General features: G+C 48.8%; 2 protein-coding genes across 3 annotated transcripts; one reads left to right on the forward strand and one right to left on the reverse strand.

Moving 5' to 3' along the window:
- Window positions 1-535: 535 nt before the first annotated feature.
- Window positions 536-6,392, forward strand: LOC125550707 (2-alkenal reductase (NADP(+)-dependent)). Its single transcript, XM_048713775.2, has 4 exons — window positions 536-973; window positions 1,058-1,235; window positions 4,705-4,871; window positions 5,813-6,392. Exons 1-4 carry the CDS (start codon window positions 698-700, stop codon window positions 6,269-6,271), a joined length of 1,080 nt encoding a protein of 359 aa, XP_048569732.1. The 5' UTR covers window positions 536-697; the 3' UTR covers window positions 6,272-6,392.
- An 8,998-nt stretch (window positions 6,393-15,390) lies between these two features.
- On the reverse strand, window positions 15,391-18,862 carry LOC125550705 (probably inactive leucine-rich repeat receptor-like protein kinase At5g48380). Of its 2 annotated transcripts, none has more exons than XM_048713774.2 (3): window positions 18,518-18,862; window positions 17,131-17,999; window positions 15,391-16,716 (listed from the first exon to the last, which is right to left on the reverse strand). In XM_048713774.2, exons 2-3 carry the CDS (start codon window positions 17,947-17,949, stop codon window positions 15,715-15,717), a joined length of 1,821 nt encoding a protein of 606 aa, XP_048569731.2. In that variant the 5' UTR covers window positions 17,950-17,999; window positions 18,518-18,862; the 3' UTR covers window positions 15,391-15,714. The 2 variants fall into 2 exon arrangements, with proteins under 2 accessions (XP_048569731.2, XP_048569730.2); XM_048713773.2 differs by having other exon boundaries at window positions 17,131-18,003; window positions 18,518-18,861.
- Window positions 18,863-20,619: the final 1,757 nt, after the last annotated feature.

The raw sequence follows: 20,619 nt of genomic DNA on the forward strand, positions 1-20,619 counted from the left end.
CGTGCTCCATATGTTTTATGCAGACTATGAATATGGCGACTCTGCTAGAGTTGCTCTTAGTATATAACTACTGCTACTCATAGTACTACCACTGCCGTGCGGTCACTGATGTACCTACAAATGCATGCGTGCTCACATGCATGCCCCTCCACTTAAGTGTATTTTGCCTTAACGAGACGTAAATGGTGTTAGGGATGTGATTTAATCTTCAATGGGCTCGGAGTACGTAACCATCATTTTAATCATCCAACCACATAACCCCATAGGCTGGTTGTTGAAAAAAATTCCTTAGCATACTCTGTAAGTTGGGGGTATTGTCTTGTGCCACCCATGTTTTCAATGATATATGGGAAATGCACATACGTGTGTCATGACGTGTGAGTGTCATGCAATTGCCTCTTTTTTTTGCAGATCTAACCTTTTCGCTTTTGACGCACGGGATGTGCAGGTCTAACTTGCAACGTGAAGAAAATGGCAAGAAAGATATTTGGGGCAAAGTCATACCGTCACGGGTGACGCACGCGTACAATACACACATATCAACCCGTCGCCTGTCTGCCTTACACACTCATTATGAGCTTCGTCTATATAACCGTAGCGTAGCGCGCATTGCACTCGCACGGTGACATAGCACATCAGTATATTTAGCACCTTGCTAAACCCTGAAGCTCAGATAACTCGAAGCGCCATAAATTTAATGGCTAGCCCGACGAAGATCGACATAGCCGGCCATGGCGACGAGGTGACGACGAACAAGAAGGTGGTGCTGAGGAGGCACGTGACAGGCTACCCGACGGCGGAGGACATGGAGGTGGTCGTCACCTCCGACGTCCGGCTGCGGGTGCCGGAGGGGTCGACGCCCGCCGTGGTGGTCAAGAACCTGTACCTGTCCTGCGACCCGTGGATGCGCGGCCGCATGACCAAGCACGACGACGGCGACGCCGTGCCGGCCGAGGACTTCGTGCTTGGAGAGGTAATGCAGGTTGCTCTTTTACCCTTGATCTCGTCGGAGTTTCGGGGCTGACCGATCTTGCATATATATTTGGATGATCATCAGGCCTTGGTCAATTTCACGGTGGGCGAGGTCCTCGATTCGACGCACCCGGAGTTCGACACCGGTGACCTCGTCTGGGGGATGAGTGCATGGGAGGAGTACACCCTCATCACCCAAACGGAGGGCCTGTTCAAGATCAACCACCCCGAGCTGCCACTCTCACACTACACAGGTGTTCTTGGTGAGTGAATATCTATGCGGACACGAAGTATGAAAAAACACTCGTTCCAAACGTTTTTTTGAAACCTTTGAGAATTCACAGTTCTCTCCATTTAGAAATACATTGATATTAGCATTATTATGAGTGAAACTTTGTAAAGGTTAATCAAGTTCACATGGAAAATATCAACATCCGAAATACCAGACCGATATTTTTAATAAACATTACATATTATGTTTTTGGTATTGTATATATTGATTTTGTTTGTAAACTTGATCAAATTTATAAAATTAGACTCAAGACAAAACTAATATGTAATGTGTTTTAAAATGGGGGCAAGACTGAAAAGAAGGGGCGCTAGTGGGTTAAATTTGGGGTGGAAAGTGGTTGGGAGCAGCGGTGGAGAAAAGACAAGCTAGAAGTTAGAAGTTAGGGTTCGTTTGTGTTGGAGTTGTGTCGAATATAGTGTATAAGGTAGGTTACAGTTGGACTCTGAGTTGTATTGTGTTTACATAGATGTGGAGTCGTGTCCTATAGTAGGACACCTGTATCCTAGGCCTCTCTTATATAGCGAGGGTAGACACACGATGTAACATATGCCAACATAATAGCACATGCACGCAAGGGGGAGCCAGCGGCATGTGCCGGCGCCTGGGTGGCCGGTGTGCGGTATTGTGACGGTGTCACGGGAAGGAGCGCCCGTAGTCAGGCCCCGAAGATGTAGCCATATCGGTGAAACTCGTTAACAAATCTCGGTGTCGTGTTCTCCTCGGATGATCGATAAAGTGCCTCGATTTATTCTAACAAGTGATATCATGAATTAGATTGTTCGGAGGCTGCTGGGTTGTTGATTGGAGGAAGCGATCAGGAGGCGCGTGTGGGTGTGACAACAGCAGACATGCGGCGATCGATTGATATGGATCTGTCGGGCGAGCGTATAGCTCAACAGCGCATACATGAAGCGACGGCGGCGGCACGTGTAGCAGACGAGTTTGTGACACAATCGGTTTGATCGGAATCGATCGATCTGTGCGTGGGGTGGGCAGGTCCAGCAGGCAAAGTGCAAGCCGAAGCAAGCTGAGGCCCATTGTGGGCTGTGGCACTTGTGTGGTGGCTGGGCGGTGCAGGCAGGCTGGCGGTCCTGGCCCAGTGTGCCGCTGCAGGTGCGTCGCGTGCGAGGGAGCTGTCCAGGCCGTGATGTGCCTTGGTGCATGGTGATGTACGCAGGAGGGCTGGAGAGACGCTGCTGTTACATACGTGACGGAGATTTGTTTGAGACAAAAAAAAGGAAGGACCGAGTCCCCATGTGACACAGAAAGGTAGGAGACAGGTCAATTTGGCGATGGAAAAAATTCTTCACGTTGGGATCCATCGGATTTAGCAGGAGACATTGACAAGCAACATCCAGCATTGGAGGTTGAGCTAGAGCTACTACACATGAAGATCAAAAGTTTTTTGGTTGCAATTGTTAGTAGTACACGCATGTTCTGTCGTGTACTTGTGCATCACGGGGAGATTGCTCAAGTATTTTTTACAAAGTCAGCCGTACAAAGAACCAGGGCGTCAATGGGTGTCAGGTTTGAGGTGGAGAAGTTTGTGGAACTGAAAACCTTGGGTTATGGCAGACATGGGAGAAAGATTGTTGGCGCGACAGTGATGCTTGAAGGAGTTGCAGGAAGTCATGTCAGCTAAGATGGAATTGTCATGTGATGGATGAAAATTCGCGGAAGACGATTTGGAAGCCTCGAGCGTGTCATACAGTCGAACGAGTTCGGCTGGGTCGGACTAGATAGTATGATGGATCAACGCAAGTCGGTTGGTACAGAAGATGGTGGTGGGATCGGCGAAGACGATGTAGGAGCGTGATGCTGATGGTGACCGACTTCTGGGCGTGGAAACACGTGGTGCGCATGCCCGAGGCTTGTGCGGCTTCGACAAGACTATGGCGCGGGGTTGATTTAAAACGGTGCACATGTGAGATTGAAGTCGACGGGGCGCGAGGGTGGACTGATCATCTATCATGAAGTCACGTTGAAGGTGGAGTTGGATTGAGGGGCTACAGTGTAAGGATCCAGGGAATCGAAGCCTATTCAGCAAGTGGGAAAAAGCGAGTGACATGCAGTTCGGACTGGAGCCCAGTGGTCTGATGGAAGCGTGAAACTCGTCATCGGTCGGTGATGACCGGTGGTACTCTGCAGTGGGGATTGAGTGGTGTGGGTTCGCGGCCCTTGAGACTCGACCGGGACAGCGGAGGCTCGACGCGGTAATAGCGGCGAGGCATGTGGTACGCACGGGACATGGAGACGGGCCAGGGCTCTGGTGGTCATACATGTGGTGAGACAACTGTGAATTTGACTCGGGATGACTACAAACAATGGTGAAATTCCTTCAAGTTTCAGACAGACGGTCAAGGAAGAGGGGTGATGTTGAGTTCAGGTAACTCTTATGTGTGACACCCAATATGTGAGTTGTTCACTTTCATGCAGGTCAATGATCGGTGTGTGATGGCGTTGACGGATATTCTGGAAGTTGGGAGCATAAACTAGAGTAAGGAAAACTTAATTTCGCTCGAGCGTTGACTGTGGTCAAGAAAAAGAGGGACTACAAGTTGCAGGTGGAGTCATATGGAGTCTTTGGAGTAGCAGCGATTCTCATGGAATAAGTTCAAGTCCAATGTACATGAAAGTTTGACGCATGGACAAATCCAGGATGGTGGAGTATATTTGCCAAGGCGAAGTTTGTTGGAGTTGTGTCGAATATAGTGTACAAGGTAGGTTACAGTTGGACTCTGAGTTGTATTGTGTTTAATAAATGTGGAGTCGTGTCCTATAGTAGGAACCTGTATCCTAGGCCTCTCTTATATAGCGAGGGTAGACACATGATGTAACCTATGCCAACATAATAGCACAGGCACGCAAGGGGGAGCCGGCGGCATGTGCCGGCGACCGGGTGACCGGTGTGCGGTATTGTGACGGTGTCACGGGGAGGAGCGTCCATAGTCAGACCCCGGAGATGTAGCCATATCGGTGAACCTCGTTAACAAATCTCGGTGTCGTGCTCGTATGATTGCTTGGTCCTCAAATGATCGACAGAGCGCCTCGATTTATTCTAACAGTTTGGATATATGTGAGTGGAGGGTTACTGGGACGATGAGTTGAGTCAATATTCAAACTATTTCATGGAAAACAACCATTTAGTATAGCCTGTGCACGCTACGTCTGTGAAATTTGCATATATATATATATATATATATATATATATATATATATATATATATTTGCAAAAGATTTCTCACATGATTCATGGTGTTTTAGAAGTCCATTTTGAATATAAATATAACAATAAATCCGAGACATCACTTTCATTTGTGACGGTTCTAGAACCGATTGGGATTAGACCCTTTTGTATGCTCTTTTGTGTACTAGCAGTAATCTCCTCACTGCTGCTTATAATACATTTGATGATCATGCAACATTGATGCTGCTTGCAGGCTTGGCAGGGCTCACTGCATATGCTGGACTTTTTCAGGTTGGCAAGCCAAAGCAAGGTGAATCTGTTTTTGTGTCGGCAGCGTCTGGCGCGGTCGGTCAGGTCGTTGGACAGCTCGCCAAGATCGCTGGATGCTATGTGGTTGGAAGTGCCGGCTCCGATGAGAAGGTTTGATCACATAAGGAATTTTCTTACGGTTCTTTTAGACATGTATAATGATTGATAAGATAATTTTATCTTAATTCTTGTATTGATTTAACAAAGAAAAACGTCTACAATGGATCATCTCTTAACTTTATCTTTGATAACTAGCTATTCCTACAAATGTGATGAGATATATTGTGCTAAGAGATCATCTCTTGTCTTCCCTTAAATAAGAGAAGACAAGCTTTTTCTTATGAGTTCGCTCTCCTCCACCTCATTATTTATCCTACGTGGCATTCCTAAGATAGCAATATTGCACATGCTCTTAATTATCGGTTGCTCGGAATCTTCGTCTGTCTTGGTCACCTAAAAACATGTTATTTGTATAGCTTAGTTCTTTACTTAGTCACCTCTCCTATAGAAATCATCACTGCTTAACCAAAAGAGGATTTTTTACAAGCATCTCCCTGTGTACATGGATAGAAACTTTTGGTCTATTATTAGTGTATATACACCCTATATGAAAAAATACTAGTAATTAAGTAAGAAGTACAAAAATTCTGAAAATGTTTTTGAAATAAGCTTGACCTTCCATTATACTTGTAGAAAAAATTCCACAAAAAGAAACACCCCGTTGTTGTTTTTCTTCCCTGAAGTCAGCGCTGGTTTTTTATCCGTGAAAATTTATATACTAGTGCAAAAAAAAGTCAAATTTATTTTAAAAAACTTCTAAACTTTTTTGACTTTTTTTTCCATATCAGATGTATATACACCCAGAAACCAAAGCGCATTTTTCATTTTCCCTGTGCACATGGTGTAAAGAGTGAGGAGCGATAAAAATGCTTGGACATGGTCCACGAGCGTAGAAAGTGATCAGAGTGTTAAAAATGTTCAAAACAACCTGGGAGACCAGGCAACCTCTTTTCAATTCATGCCACCAGACGATGAACTTTGTTGTTTGTTAGGTGAGTGTCCTGAAGAGCAAGATGGGCTTCGACGACGCGTTCAACTACAAGTCGGAGGGGGATGACCTCGGCGCGGCGCTCGGGCGGCGCCTCCCCGACGGCATCGACGTCTACTTCGACAACGTGGGCGGCGCGACGCTGGACGCGGCGCTGCTGCACATGCGGCCGGGCGGGAGGGTGGTGGCGTGCGGGATGATCTCGCAGTACAACCTGCCGGAGCACCAGGGGGTGCGCAACCTGTGGTGCATCATCCCGAAGCGCGTCCGGGTGGAGGGCTTCTCTTGCATGGACCACCACCACCTGTACCCCAGGTTCGAGGAGGAGATGGCCGCCTACATCAAGGCAGGGAAGGTGGCCGTTGTGGAGGACGTCGCCCGAGGGATCGACAAGGCGCCCGAGGCTCTGGTGGGTCTGTTTTCTGGGAGAAATGTAGGCAAGCTGTTGGTTGCTCTTGCATGAGTCGTGAGTGTGAGTCCATGGAATGATGACTTCTTTCTGTGTTTCACTGAATAAGATTGTAATTGTGGGCTTATAATTTTTTTTGAGACAAACCAAGCTTTATTCATTCATAATCGGGATACAGTTTGGGTTATGGGATTGGCCATATCAGACATGGCGTCCCAGCCCTAACAAAAGAGAATGCTTGGCTAACTTATGAGCTTCTAGGTTCACTTTTCAACTCTCAAAAGTAAATTTACACTGAAAAAAACTAGAATAGGCATAAAATTTTGTAATAGAAGTCCTTGTTTATTCAAGTTTGTGCCAAACGTCTATAGAAAAATGTTCTAAGACCATTGTGGCCTTGTGGGCCTGTCAAGGGAGGATGCAAAATCATTAGTTCAAACATGTACACAAGTAACACCTTCCTAGTTATTTCCTGACGGAGGCAATATTTCACAGTAAAGAAATTTGTGCGTGTTTTTTTTTCTGGTTTTCAAGGCTTGTTGAGCCGTGCCCTCAGCACTAACCCTTTGATTATCCTCTGTGTGAGACTTCTGCGTGTGTGAGACTTTATGTGTGTGTGTGTTTGTGAACTTTGTCGGATATTTGGCTTGGGCAGTTGCTTTATAATATAAAGCGGGACGAAAGCCTTTTTTGATAAAGAAATTTGCATATGAAAAGATGGTGGAAACACATACATTGGTATATACATGAACAAGTCCAATTGATGTACTAGACTACCAGTACACTTATTAAATTTATGAGTTCTCATGAATCTTTTTTTTACGAATAAAGTTCTCATGAAATCTGCACAAGCAGGACATTTAACCATCAATTCATCCATTACTCTGGATTGCTATTTTTTTTGCAGGGTCGATTTCTGTTTTGGAGCTTTTTCATTTGATTGAGGTCCTAATTTTTAAGGCCTCATAATCAATTGAGGTCTCCAATTTAGAATTGAGTCATCCAATTCTGACTGGATCAACAATTTCTCAAGAAGATCTCACATTTAATTCTTTTAATACACAATGCTTCCTAATTTCTAAGGTCTCATATTCAATTGAGGTGTCCAATTTAGAATTGGGTCATTCAATTTTCACCGGGTCAACAATTTCTCAAGGAACTCTCTCATTCAGTTCTTTTAATTCACCATGCTCCCTAATTTGCGAGCCCTTCCATTCTATTGAGGTATTAAATTTTGGATTAGGTTCAGTATTTTGAGCGGGCCTATGATTTTTCAGTTTAATTAGGAGCAACCGGCCTATAAAAAACATATCAATCCCACGCACCCTATCATCACTTATAAAAAAAGTGCCATCATGTGATACTACAACACCAATATAATACATGCAGACACCGACACATAAATTTTCACACATAAATATGAGTTGATTAGCAAATAACATAGAATCTCACTACGAAAGAGCCACCAAAAAATGGATTATATAAATAAAAATAAAACACACTTCATCATCTCCTCCACTCGCCAAACTAAATATTCTCTCGGTTCCAAAATATAAGGTTTATTAGTTTTTTGAAAAGCAATTTTTTGTTAACTTTGACCAAATTCAAAGGCAAAAATATCGACATCCACAATACTAAATAAATAAAATATAAAAATTCATTTCATGATGAATCTAATGATTTGATATTATGGATTTTGATATAATTCTTTACAAATTTGATCAAATTCAAACAGATTTGACTTTTTAAAAAACTAATACACCTTATATTTTAAAATAGAGTGAGTATTTTCATTAATGAAAATCCAACAAGACCAGCGACGCAGCACAGTACGACCAACCTTTCTAGTTATGCACTATAGCTCAATAACAATAGAGCATATGTAAACAACATGTCTTCATTCCCCCTGCTGCCCTGCAGGTCTTCTTTCATGGCTCGATGTGTGGAAGATCCGGCCGTTCTTTTTTTTAGAAATGGAAGAGGACTCCTGGCCTCTACATCTGGACGATGTATGCAGTCACTTTATTAATTATTTACACAAGACATTACAAATTAATACAATAACAAGACTAAAGTCACGTCTAGACAACATCTGTCGTTATTTCTATCCAAATGATGAAGGGATGCTGATAGTCTGGGCCTAATACCAAACAGACCTCGCAGCCAAACCTAGCATCTAAAACCAGATGTCTCATCCAGGACGCCTGCCGGGTATGGCGCACCCACCGGTCCGGCGCACTCCTCAACCAGGACGCCTGCCGGGTATGAGACCGCCGTAGCCACCTGCCAATAATCCATCTTCAGAGTTGTACTGCTCCATCTACCTTGCACGGTCTATTTGTCGTCGACGCCATAACGACGCCAGACAGCTTCCTCCTCCTGCGCGAGTCCATCTCCGCGCATCGTACGCCGAGTCTCCACTGCGCCATGCCGACGAGACCCACCGTAGATGATATTGTTGATGCCACACCGCTCCACCTACATGCCATCTCGCGTCGACTCCGAACTACCAGCAACTCCACCACCCTGAGGAGTCCTCGGCCGACGCCTTCAGGAAGGAACACAACACCAAAGTGCCATCGTCGCCCAAACAGAGGAACAGAGGCTTTCACCTCCGCTCATGGCAGAGGTGGGGGCGTAGGATCCACACCGAAGCCTCCAGGAAGAGAATCGGCGCCGAGGACATCGACTTCGGTGCGGCCGCCACATCGGCCTGGAGTTTCCCCCGGATCCATGCCCACCCGCCAGATCCGTCTAGGTAGCACCGGATAGGTATTGGAACTAGCACGAACCGAAGCAGATTGAGTCGGAGATGACGCTACCGGGATTCACAGCTGGACGTCGCCTGCCAGATTCCCACCGCCGTGCACGCCAGAGCCGAACCCGAACGATGCCGGCCTCACGCACACACCTCTGGCCACCCCAACCATGCCGATGAGTGGGGCAACCTCGACGCGCGCCCACCGCCGCTCAGGGCCGCCAAGCCGGCGCCTGAGCCCACACCATCTGGAGGGGAACCAATCTTGGGTGGGGGGCCCAGATCCGCTGCCGCCAGCTGCCATGGCCGTCCCCACGCTGCCCCCGCAGCCGTGGAGGCACAACCGCCGCCGGAATCCGATCGGGCCGCCGCCCCATCACGCCCACTCCGCCTCCACGCCGGGCGACCAGGTTCGCCATGATGTTTTGGCCAGAGGATCCTCTCGCGAGGAGAGGAGGAAGGTCCGCTGTTCGTCGGGCGAGCTTTGCTCGCCGGCCTCCTCCAGTGGTGGCAGGGCCGCCTCCTAGAGGCGACGCGAGCGATAGGAAGTTCTATAAAATTGGGGGCAAAGATCCGGCCGGTACCATACTATACCATGTGAAGCTAACTTAAAATAAAATACATGACTTTCTTTTTCTATCTATTTCACAGGAGTGAATTACAAAAAATATCGACACTTCAGGCAAGGTTTGCAGGAACCACATATTTACGAAATTGTGCCAAAAAGCATTATTTTTTATAAATTTTTTTGCAAAAAATACTGGTTGCTCGTTTGGACCGTTTTAAGTACGTTTATGACATGGGGTCCCATAAATGATGACATGGCGAAACTGTTTACACTAGACGTCGTTAGAGATATATATTTACCAAAAGCTCCCTCCTTTTTTTTAGAAAAGAGTCGACGATAAGGTTCCATCTCCTCCTCCCACCGTTGACTATGTCGGCTGGGCCTCCCCTGCGCCGGCCAATGGAGCTCGAGCTCGCTGGCGTGCAAGCCAGCAACAGCTCCCCTGCGCCAGCCGGGCCACGAGCTCCGCCATGCCCCACTCTGAGCAGCTCACCTGGAGCTTCGCCGCCTAGCCGCCGGCACCGCTGCTCGCACCCACACGCGGTCGGCGCGGCTGCTGCTGCTCGTGGCCGGTGCCGTTGCTCGCCACCACGAGCGGCCGGCGTGACTGCTGCTACTCGCGGCCGGCGCGACTGCTCGTGCCCACGCGAGTCCGGCGCAGCCGCTGCTGCTCCTGTCCACCGCCGCCGCCGCTGCTCACATCCGGCGCCGCCGCGGCTGCTGCTCGCGTCCGTCGCCGCTGCTGCTGCGCACTCCCGTCGCTGCTGCTGCATATGGTGGGCGGGTAGGGAGGCGCACGACAGAGCTTTATCGCCGCCCTATGTCGTGCCCCACATGGCCACATCGGGCTCCGCCGCCGCCGCCCAGTGCTAGCACCGGAGCAATCCCACCGGACCGGTGGGAGATGAAGGTCCTGATTGCTTTTATTTTCAGGGCCAAGGACCCGATTGCTTTTTCATTTTTCCAAAAAGGGTGTTGGTGTAAAACCGGCTGTCTAACGGCGTCGCCTGCGAACCGTTACGCCACGTCAGCAAAAGCAAGACCCCATGTCATAAACATACTTAAAACGGTTCAAACAAGCAACCAGTGTTTTTTCAAAAAAAAGTATGAAAAAAATTAATACTTTTTGGCACAATTCCGTAAACGCGTGGTTCCTGCAAACCTTGCCTAAAGTGTCAATATTTTTTGCAATTTACCCATTTCACAGGAAAAGAAATTTGCACAGGAAAAGATGGTGGAAACACATACACTGAACTACATGAACAAAGTTCAGTTGTTGTACTGGACTACTAGTACCATTATCAAATCTATAAGTTCTCATGAAATCTGCACCAGCATGACATTTTTAACCATCGATTCATCCATACTCCAGATTTCTGTTGCTTAGAACTTTGTACTCTGCGTATTTATCATCAGTTGAGGATTTAGGAAAAACAGCATAAATTATGCACTAAAGCTCAATAACAACAGAGCATCTGTAAACAACATGTCATCGGCAGTCTAATGGATCTCCCAACACTACGACACAATTGCACATCTCTGATTCTCTGAACGTGTGCACAATGACACATGCAATTCAGAGAAGCAGGCCAACACTAATGGCGATCCGGCGATCATGGCGCCAAGGATCAACTTCTGCTTGATGGTCACGGAAGTATTTACATAGATGGCTCATCCAATCACAGTTACTCCCTTCGTTCCGAATTACTTGTCGCAGGTATGCATGTATCTAGATGTATTTTAGTTCTAGATACATCAATTTCTGTGACGAGTAATTTGGAACGGAGGAAGTACATCCGGAGAGTTCAATTACACTTGTTGTGCTGCGTTCCACACGGCGAGGGGAATTTTGAGTAGATTCTTCTGTGGCATGGCCGGCGGGATGAACTTTTACGATTTACAATTTACAAAGAAGGTTCAGATTTTTTTTTCTTTTTACGATTTTACTGTTTATACAAGCTCATTTGAGCTTGAGTTGAGAATAGTTGCGTCCATCGGATGGATTCTTTCTTTTTGTTGCGAAAAAACCCTCAGTTATACTCATCAACTTCAAACATTACAAAGCAACCCCTAAAAAAACTACAACATAGATCCTCGGAACCGGCCATCGCCTTCCACTGGATGGCGCATCGCCGCAGCGCCTCCGTTGCTGGAGCCGGCCTGGCCTTGTTTGTTCAGGCTGACGGGAAGTCATCAAGAAAAAGGCCCTGAAGGACCGGCGCCCTGAGGAAGAAAATGTTGGATATGTCGAAGCTGTCAAAGCCAAAGATGTTGAACCCGGACGCTCTCGCGATGCGCGTCATGGGAGAAACCCTAGCGCCGCCGCCGGGACCCCCTCCTCCTCCCCTTCTCCCCTCCCCCGCCGCCGCCTGCGAGCTCGGCCAGGCGAAGCCCAGTCGGCTCCGGCGATGTGTGGGGGGGGGGGCGTCTTCCCCTCTCCGTGTGGTCGCGTGTGGTGCGGGCAGGCGAAGGCGCGGCGCGAGCAGGGGGCGCGGGGCGGCGATGACCTGGCCAAATGCTTGCGCGGGCGGCTCAGCGGCGGCGGAGGTGGCTGTGGTGTTGCTGGCGGCTGCGTTTGGGAGCGCCCAGATCTGGCGGCGGCTGCGCCGCGGGTGGCGCGGGCTCAACGGAGGCCTGGGTGGCTCGGCGGGTGCCGGCTCGGGTCGCCGTTGCACCTCGCCGTCCGGCTGTGTGGATGCTTGTGGTGGATGGCGGCCATTGGTGAGGTCTTGTCCAGCCACGGTGCCGGTCCGAGTGCGGCTCCAATCCAGCCCCGCTGAGCTTGCACATGTTGCAACATAGGGCTGGACCTTTCCCAGCGATGGCCACTGTTGAGGGATGGATCCGAGGACGGGAGGGCCATGGAACCATCCTTACCTCCCGTCAGGTGGCGCACCGGGGAGCTCGGTCTTGCACGGCCTGGCAGGACGGGGCGCTGGCAGCCGAGTGCGGCCGGCCCAGGGGTGGGCCTCGGACCTGGGGGGCGTCCAGGGGCAGGGAAGGAGGTGCCTTCCCGCACGTCTCTTTGCCGGTCATGGCTGCAAGCCTCGGTTGGGGATGGTGTCGGGGCCATGGGTGTCGGGGCGGCGGCCCTGGAGGTGGGAGGCGTGGGCTCATGGGCGTAGCTCACGGCTCGGGTGTGAGCTGGCTGCCATGATCGTGCGGGCGGTGTGGTGGTCAGGGTGCGACAACCAGAGGGATGGGTGCGGTGGGCCTGGCTTGCTGTGCCTCACCTCGGTGGCTTTGAGGACTTCCCAGGGTGAAAACCTGCTTTGGCTCTGCCAAGCCGACGGTAACGTCGCCTCTTTCTTGAAGGCGTCGTCACGCTCCTCTACATGCTCCGATTGCTCCGAGGAAAACCTTGATCGCGGGATCGGATGGTGATGATACTCTTGTGTCGTGCCTTTCTTGAAGGCACCGTCTTGGAGTGTTCGGCTTGTCGTGCACAACTTTCTCTCTTTGCGGTGACTCACTCACGGTTGAGGTCTTCGGAGACTCCAAGTGATGCTCTCTCTGCCTACATGTAGTTTCTTAGAGTGGATGGGACGATCTAGCTGTTCTTATACACCCTTGTATCTTTGCCTTGAGTGTGTGTGTTGTGGGAGTGAGTTGTATGTGTCGGTTTGTATGGTGATCATTGCTTTATATATAAAGTGGAGCGCGAGCCTTTTTCGGTAAAGACGTTGAACCGGGGGCCCTTGTGCCATGCCTGCCGGCGCAAAACCACCTCCTAAATAGGCAGCAGCCTCTCCCGACACCAGATACTGGTCGCTGTTGTACCCTCCCCACGAGCTCCACAACAAAGCCATAGCCAACCTCGATGTGACGAAGATGAAGCTAAGGAACAAAATCCCCACATCGTAATCATTGCCTCCACCACGACGTCCATGCCTGGAGCACAAAAGCTTGCTGGATCCGTAGATCCACAAGCACCAACCGCCAGAAGCTTATCAGGCGCGCCACAAGTGGCCTCACCGAGGTGGGGGGAGAATATTAAAGACATTTATTCCCTTGTGTCACCGTCACTACCACCATGACCACATTGCCGAGATCCCTAACCTACTATCTACACGCCTAGGGCATAGATCCGAGGTCGCTCCACTCTCCCATCACCGGAGAGGGAAGAGACTGCAGATCCGGTCGTAAGGGAGCGGGGGACCGAGATCTCTCCTTGTTCGCCGCTCTCGAACACAGTTCACATGAGGGGAAAGGATAACTGTATATGCTTCTACCCCCAATCGGACGAACGGACCTGATGTCGTGTTTGCCTGGCCGGCACGCGTGTGAATGTGACACACCCGTAAGTCGCGCGATCCCTCCTAATTGTTGTGTGCTACGATTGTTTGATGGTAAACGATTTCATCCGGTCGATCGGATAAAAACTCCACCGGTCGCGCGTGAGTCGTGCGATCCGCGTCAATCCGACGCTCGTCAGATCGCTCACGTGCGCCGTGGGCCCCACGAGCTGCTCTGTGGGCATTCTCATCCATGCAATCCTTCCCCATTCTAAGCACCAAATACATCTCTTCTCCAATCATCCTCACAGGCGGGAGCTGCGACCGGCAAGGGAAGGGAGGCGAGCTGCAACTTTTTTGTTGCAATTGTGTCTGCTTTTTGCTACTATGGCGACGGCAGTTTGCTACATCCATCCCTGGCGAGTCACAATCGATGTGGTGGCGACGACTTTTTTACTACAAATCTGCTACAATCGATGGGGCACACGGCGGAGTTACATCTAGCGGCGCAAAATGCTACAACCGGCGAGGCGACATGTTGTGATGGAGCCAAATCCAGCAGATCTCGGGCAGGACCCCCCGAACTGGTAGTCCCTAGCCGGAACACCATCATGCTGGAACCAACGTCCACTTTTGCTGGAACTAGGACGTGCCCTCACCTGCTTTTTTTTTGCTGGATCCATCGTAAATTCATTGGTTCAAACACATACACAAGTATTACTCTATGAAAAACATATACACAGGTAACACCTTTCTAGTGGCATATTTAACTGTTTTAGACTTAGAGCAGGCCCATCATCTCCGGTGGTTAGCTATTGCACTTTGTTGTGTGCCAGTGTTATTGCACTTCGTTTTGAAACTCAGATACCGATTGGGTCAAACTTTCAAGTCCAATCTCCTTACATGGTGTGATGTCATCAATTTGACTTATGATTTCGATTTTCCTTAATCTTTTTTATTTAGAACAAACGAGATGTATATTTTTTGGCTACCCATATTGTGTCGATAATTCATGGGGAAGAGAACAACATTGAAGGTACTCTCTCCATTCCATTGAAGTTCTAAGTTTGTACTAAGCCAAAGCTCTTCAAGTTTATCAACATCTCCAACATCAACCATATAGTAAGACTTATTTGATGTTGTATATGTTAGTATATTTTTCTATAGACTTGGTCAAACTAAAATATGTATGGCTTAGGAGAAATCTAGAACTTCAAATATTTTGGAAATAAGGGAGTAATTGCTAATTGTTTTTCCTTCTAGAAAAACTGCACTACCTACCTCAAATACAGCAGATATATACCTTATTCCTAAAATCCCAATGTTAATACCACACATGTTTGTTCTAATTTGCTACTTCCTCCATTTGTTTTGGATATTACAATATAGACTACATACAGGCTGAAATGGCTGAACAAACACACTAAAACATATATACACACATCCGATTCAGAAAAAAGAAGTTAGTGAACGGAGGGAGTAACTTTAAGTTTATAGACCTAGGGCAGTTCAGGGATAGGCACTATCACCATTGTACTCCCTCTGTAAAAAGTAGCGATTTCATAAGCAAATAGTAACAATAAGGAAAAAAATGCTAAAGAGCACATCAAACTGAGCACTGCAAACTACGTACTTCTACAAAAACGTCAGGACCAGTTACATAATCCCAAAGATGCACTACAGACTGAGCAAGTACAGAACGTGGAACTCACAAGTCATACACATCTTACAACAACATGCTATAACGTGGAACTCACAGGTCATACACATCTTACAACAACATGCTATTTCCAGGACCATGAACATTGATTGAGCTTCCGATGGCTTCGCTAGCTAGCGTAGGAGTCCAGATAGTACTAGTACATTACTACCATCTCAACCTGACCATTCACAAGATACAACAAACACCCAGCATCAACGTACCAGACAGACCCGTCTATTTCGCCACAATAAGCTCATCCAGCTTCTTAGAGTCAGCATCCTGCGGTCGGAGCGCCAGTTCATCATCAGCGGCGCTAAAATGGTATTTCTCCCCAACAGCCCTCAGAAGCTGGTACACTTCAAACATTGTAGGTCTTTCCTTTGGAGCAGAAAGCACGCAGGAACAGGCGACCTTCAGAACTTGAAGCAGCTCGGGGTCATTGTCCTTTCCGATCATGGACTTGTCCACTGCATCTTGAAGTATAGAGTTGTTTGATAGGTATGTTATCCAATCTACCAAACTCCCTTTGAAATTTTCTGGGGCCTTTGATACACGCGTGGGCACTTCACCGGTGACCAGTTCAAGCAAGACTACACCAAAACTATAGACATCCCCTTTTGGCGTGGCGACAAGGGTGTGCGTGTACTCAGGAGCTACATAACCCAAGTCGCCGAACTCGCCATTGACGAATGTGCTCAGGTGGGTGTCGATTGGATTCATAAGCCTTGCCAGGCCAAAATCTGAAATCTTAGGCTCATAGTCATCATCAAGTAGTATGCACTTGGAGCTAATATTGCGGTGAAGAATGCGGGGGTTGCAACTGTGATGAAGCCACGCCAACCCTTTACCAGCCCCAATGGCAATTTTTAGCCTCAACGGCCATGCCAGAGCCTCTCTATCACTGCCTCCATGGTGCAGTTGATCATAGAGTGAACCCTTGGGCATGTACTTGTACACCAAGAGCCTCTCTTTCTTAGCAATGCAGTAACCTAATAGTGGAACTAAGTTGCGTTGCCTAGCGCTTCCCAATGTTGACATCTCGGATGTGAATTGGCTCTCTGAATGTTGAGTATCTTGCAACCTCTTGATAGCAAGGAATGAACCATCAGGAAGTGTAGCTTTGTACATAGTTCCGGAATGAACAGTTCCAATAATGTTTTCCTTGGTAAAATCACCTGTTGCCTTCATCAGATCATTCAATTTCATCTTTGAAACTGATTTTTCAAACATTGATACCTGTAATGAGAATTTACAGAAACACATGTGACAATGTAGCCAACCAAAAGAATGTATGCCTAAGCTGATAAGTCATGTTTTCGATACGTCTGGTGCTTCAAATAAATGGCTGACAGCTATACTTCTAGTTAAACATGATACAGGTTATTTTTCAAGGCAAAAGATATATGTATAAGAATATTCTGCTTTTGTATTTCGCAAAAACATTAATCTGATAATAATAGATACTGATAATTTGGTATCTCCAGTTCTGGATCTTCACAAAGATGAAACATCTTTTTGTGGGACAAGACGCGGCAGATTTTGTCAGTTAGAAACAAAGGACGGCTAACATTTATTAAAAAAATATAAATACAAAACTAAAATAGCATCTCAAGATCCCGTGGGTGGGGTGGGGTGGGTGGGGTGGCATACCTTCACTCCTTTTGCTCCCTTGATAGACTTCGCCCACTTATTTTCTTCCAGGTCCTTTTCCTTCTTTCTGGCAGGCATTTTCCGCAAGAAAATGAATAAAATCACACCAACAATGATTAAAGTGATGACTGCACCAGCAACAGCAGAACCAGCAATCACCCCTGTACGACTGCTTGAAGAGGCAGTGCAATCACCGCTCAAAGGTTTCCCACAGAGGTCTTGATTTACGAAATTGGATGATGAGAATTTGCTCAAAGATGATGGGATCTGGCCTGACAATTTATTGTTAGCAACATTAAACTCGGTTAAGCGAGAAAGACCAGCAAACTGCCCTGGGATTGCTCCAGTCAACTTGTTATTTTGTAAACTGACAACATTGAGATAGGTGCAGTTAGCTAGCGATTCTGGAATCTCCCCTGAGAAGCTATTATATGAGAGATCAATGTTTGTAATGTATGGAAGCCGTTTTGAGATGTCAGCCGGGATTGGCCCGGAAAGGCTGTTGCTTGATAGATCCAGCGAAGTCATGCTACTACAGTTCTCCAGTCCATCAGGGAATTGGCCCTTCAGATCCATGCTGCTAAGCCGAAGAGAAAGAATCCGGTTTTCATTAGGATGCCAGCACTCCACGCCGTTAAAAGTGCATATGGATCCTTCTTTGTTGTCATCAAATGTCCAATGCAACTTGTTGTTTGGATCAACTGATGCCTTCACCCTCTTCAGGCATTGGATGTCAGTTACTGTGCCATAGCATGGCTGGCAGAGCACAAGGCAGAGAAGGATTTGGACCAGAGCAGCATACAACCACCGAATGGCCATCTAGTGTACTCTCTGCTTCAAGGTCGAGAGTTTACCATGAAGCCTGCTCACTGCCTAAAATGAAACATGCGACAAACAATGAAAATCTTGGCAAGATATATGTAAACCAAACATGATCTAAACACTCTTATATTTCTTTACGGAGGGAGTAAATCCCAACAGAGCATACTGATTTTAGCAATGCACAAGCATTAAACTATAACAAAAAAAGATAACCAATGGCCCTAGCATTAATGTATCCGAATGAGCACATCATAATTAATACTTGCCCTACTTAATTAAGATGCACACTACATGGAGATCAGTGGAAGGCAAAACTCCATAAAAGGAATCTGGATCAGAACAACGCGTTGGCAAACCAAATTTGCCGCTCACGGATCCATCTAACGGACAGAAGTCGAGGGCTGCAGCGAGACTCGGATTTGGCTGCCCGCGGCACAGAACATGGAAACGTATCAGGGGAAAGTGAAATCGGTACGGGGGCGTTTGACCGGCCGCAGCAAAGCGGAGGGTGGAAGCTGAGTTGCTGGCAGTGGCCGGGAACGGTGAGAGCGCGGATGAAGGTTACCTCAGCGTCCCGCCGTCGTTAGCGTCGCGGCCGCCAACCGATCCCGTGTCGCGAGCTCGCCGTCGCGGCCAGCCCAGCAGAGCCGAGCCGATCGTCGATCTCGCTGCAGCCTCGCCGTCGTTGTCAGCCAGCCGGCCGTCAAACTTACCGGTCAAGCACGGGGCGGTGGAGCTCCCCGTGGATCCCGGCGCCTCCCGGTCGCGGTCGGCGAGCGTGTTTGGGGGTGGAAGTCGGAGTGGGGCGGTGGCGTGGTTCGAGGTTTCGGGGATGGAGCCGGAGCGTGGACTGGACTATGGTGACGGGAGTGCTTTTTTTTTCTGAGGGAGTGCGGGACTGGGGCCCACTGGTCGGTCGGTGGATTTGGAACACCTATGCTGGTCAACTAAACAGTGAGCGGAAGGAGAACGGGGAAATTTCACAGAAGTAATAAGAGCATCTGCATCCACTTATGACAAATATAACCGCTCAAACGCCCGCGGACGTGTCCGACTGAGCATGCCTCAAATTTTACTTTCATACTAGATTCTTATATCCATACAAAGACATGCAAAAGAAGTAGAACCTACATACTACGTCGATCCTAGCTACTTCTCGTTGGAGATCACGACGATCTCCATTCCCAGCTCCGGCAGTATGGGCGGCAGCTGTAGCTCCGGCTCCTCCAGCTGCTCTGCTCCGGCCTCCTCCGCCTCTATTTTCGCGTCGAGCTCGGCGAAGAGCGCGTCGGACTCCTCCTGCTCCTGCCGGAGGAACGTTCGGTTGGCCTCCACATAGGCCTCATCCTGAATGGACTCCAGGATGGTTTGCTGCTTCGCCATCTCGTCGGACTGGGCGATGGCGAACTCCGCATCCGCCTGCTTCTAGTTGATGGCCGGCACCTGCTGGTCTGGCTCCTCCACCTCCATCAGAGTCATCTCCTCCTCCTCCTCTTACCCCGACTGCTCCTCCTCCGGCTCTGGCGAGTCCGGAGGCAGCCTGGCAGCGATGCGGGCGGTGCGCGCAAATTTTCTCGTCCTGATCTTCTACTGGATCTTGGCAGCGCTCCAACGTGAGCATTGCGTAGTAGGAGATCTTCGTCCAGACCATGGCGAACCGTCTAAGTGTGGGAAAGCGCCGGGGCGTGGGTAGAACGTCGGAGCGGGAGATGAATGAGGTGGATGGGCTCAGACAAGTGGCACGGAGCGGGGGAGGTGGATGGACTAGGGTTGCGGGACTCTGACCTGATTAAATAGGCGGATTTGCTCTCGCGCGGCGACCCGGAGCGGCGCCACGCGGCATTTGATGAAGCTATGAACCTAGGGTAGGGTCATGGACCTGCCCTAACTGCCCTACCCAAGGACATCTCTAAAAGAAATCACCTTTCAATCGACTTGAAGGTGTCCCACTCGACAGACTCGAAGACACTCGACCAAGAAGCAATCACTCGACCAAGACCCAACCACTCGACGGCCAGGAGACCTAAAGGCGCCCCGCACGCTAACAGTCGGTCATTAAGTAGCTTTTATGGTCATTATAGCATTTTATTACTAGCGTTACCAGAAACGCCCTGCCTTAATGTACATTGAACCCTTCGTAACGTGGGTTGGCCGGGGTCCTGGCGCACTCTATATAAGCCACCCCCTCCTCCGAGACAAGGGTTCGCACCTCTGTAACTCATACCCACATAATCCAGTCGACCGCCTCCGGGCTCCGAGACGTAGGGCTTTTACTTCCTCCGAGAAGGGCCTGAACTCATAAACCTTGCGTCTTTACAACCTCTCCATAGCTAAGACCTCACCTCTCCATACTTACCCCCTACATTACTGTCAGAGTTAGAACCATGACAGTTGGCGCCCACCATGGGGCCGGTGTTTTAGCGTTTTGTTGGAGGAGTTGCGATCTTTTCCGACCCGAATCATCATGGTTTTCGACGGAGTTTTGGTGGAGGGCCGCGAGATCCGTCTCGGCGCGCTCACGTTCATCGTCGACGACTCCGCCTGGCTTCAGGAGGCTCCGCTCGACGTGGACGCACTCCCTGTCCGCGGGGCGACGCACTTTAGCGCGTGCGTCCGCGGCGTTCTCCTGCGGCAACCGTCGACCCCCTACCGGTCAGCTCCCGTGTT

Source organism: Triticum urartu, chromosome 4A (genome assembly GCF_056163025.1).
Source record: "Triticum urartu cultivar PI428250 chromosome 4A, HENAU_Tu73, whole genome shotgun sequence".
In the NCBI taxonomy this organism is placed as follows: domain Eukaryota; kingdom Viridiplantae; phylum Streptophyta; class Magnoliopsida; order Poales; family Poaceae; genus Triticum; species Triticum urartu.

Coding starts and splice junctions, on each gene's coding strand:
- LOC125550707 (XM_048713775.2), top strand. CDS start 698: ATGGCTAGCCCGACGAAGATCGACATAGCCGGCCATGGCGACGAGGTG. Junction 1,236..4,704: donor ACACTACACAGGTGTTCTTG/GTGAGTGAATAT, acceptor TGCTGCTTGCAG/GCTTGGCAGGGCTCACTGCA. Junction 4,872..5,812: donor GTGCCGGCTCCGATGAGAAG/GTTTGATCACAT, acceptor GTTGTTTGTTAG/GTGAGTGTCCTGAAGAGCAA.
- LOC125550705 (XM_048713774.2), bottom strand. CDS start 17,949: ATGGCCATTCGGTGGTTGTATGCTGCTCTGGTCCAAATCCTTCTCTGC. Junction 16,717..17,130: donor AGGGAGCAAAAGGAGTGAAG/GTATGCCACCCC, acceptor TTCTCATTACAG/GTATCAATGTTTGAAAAATC.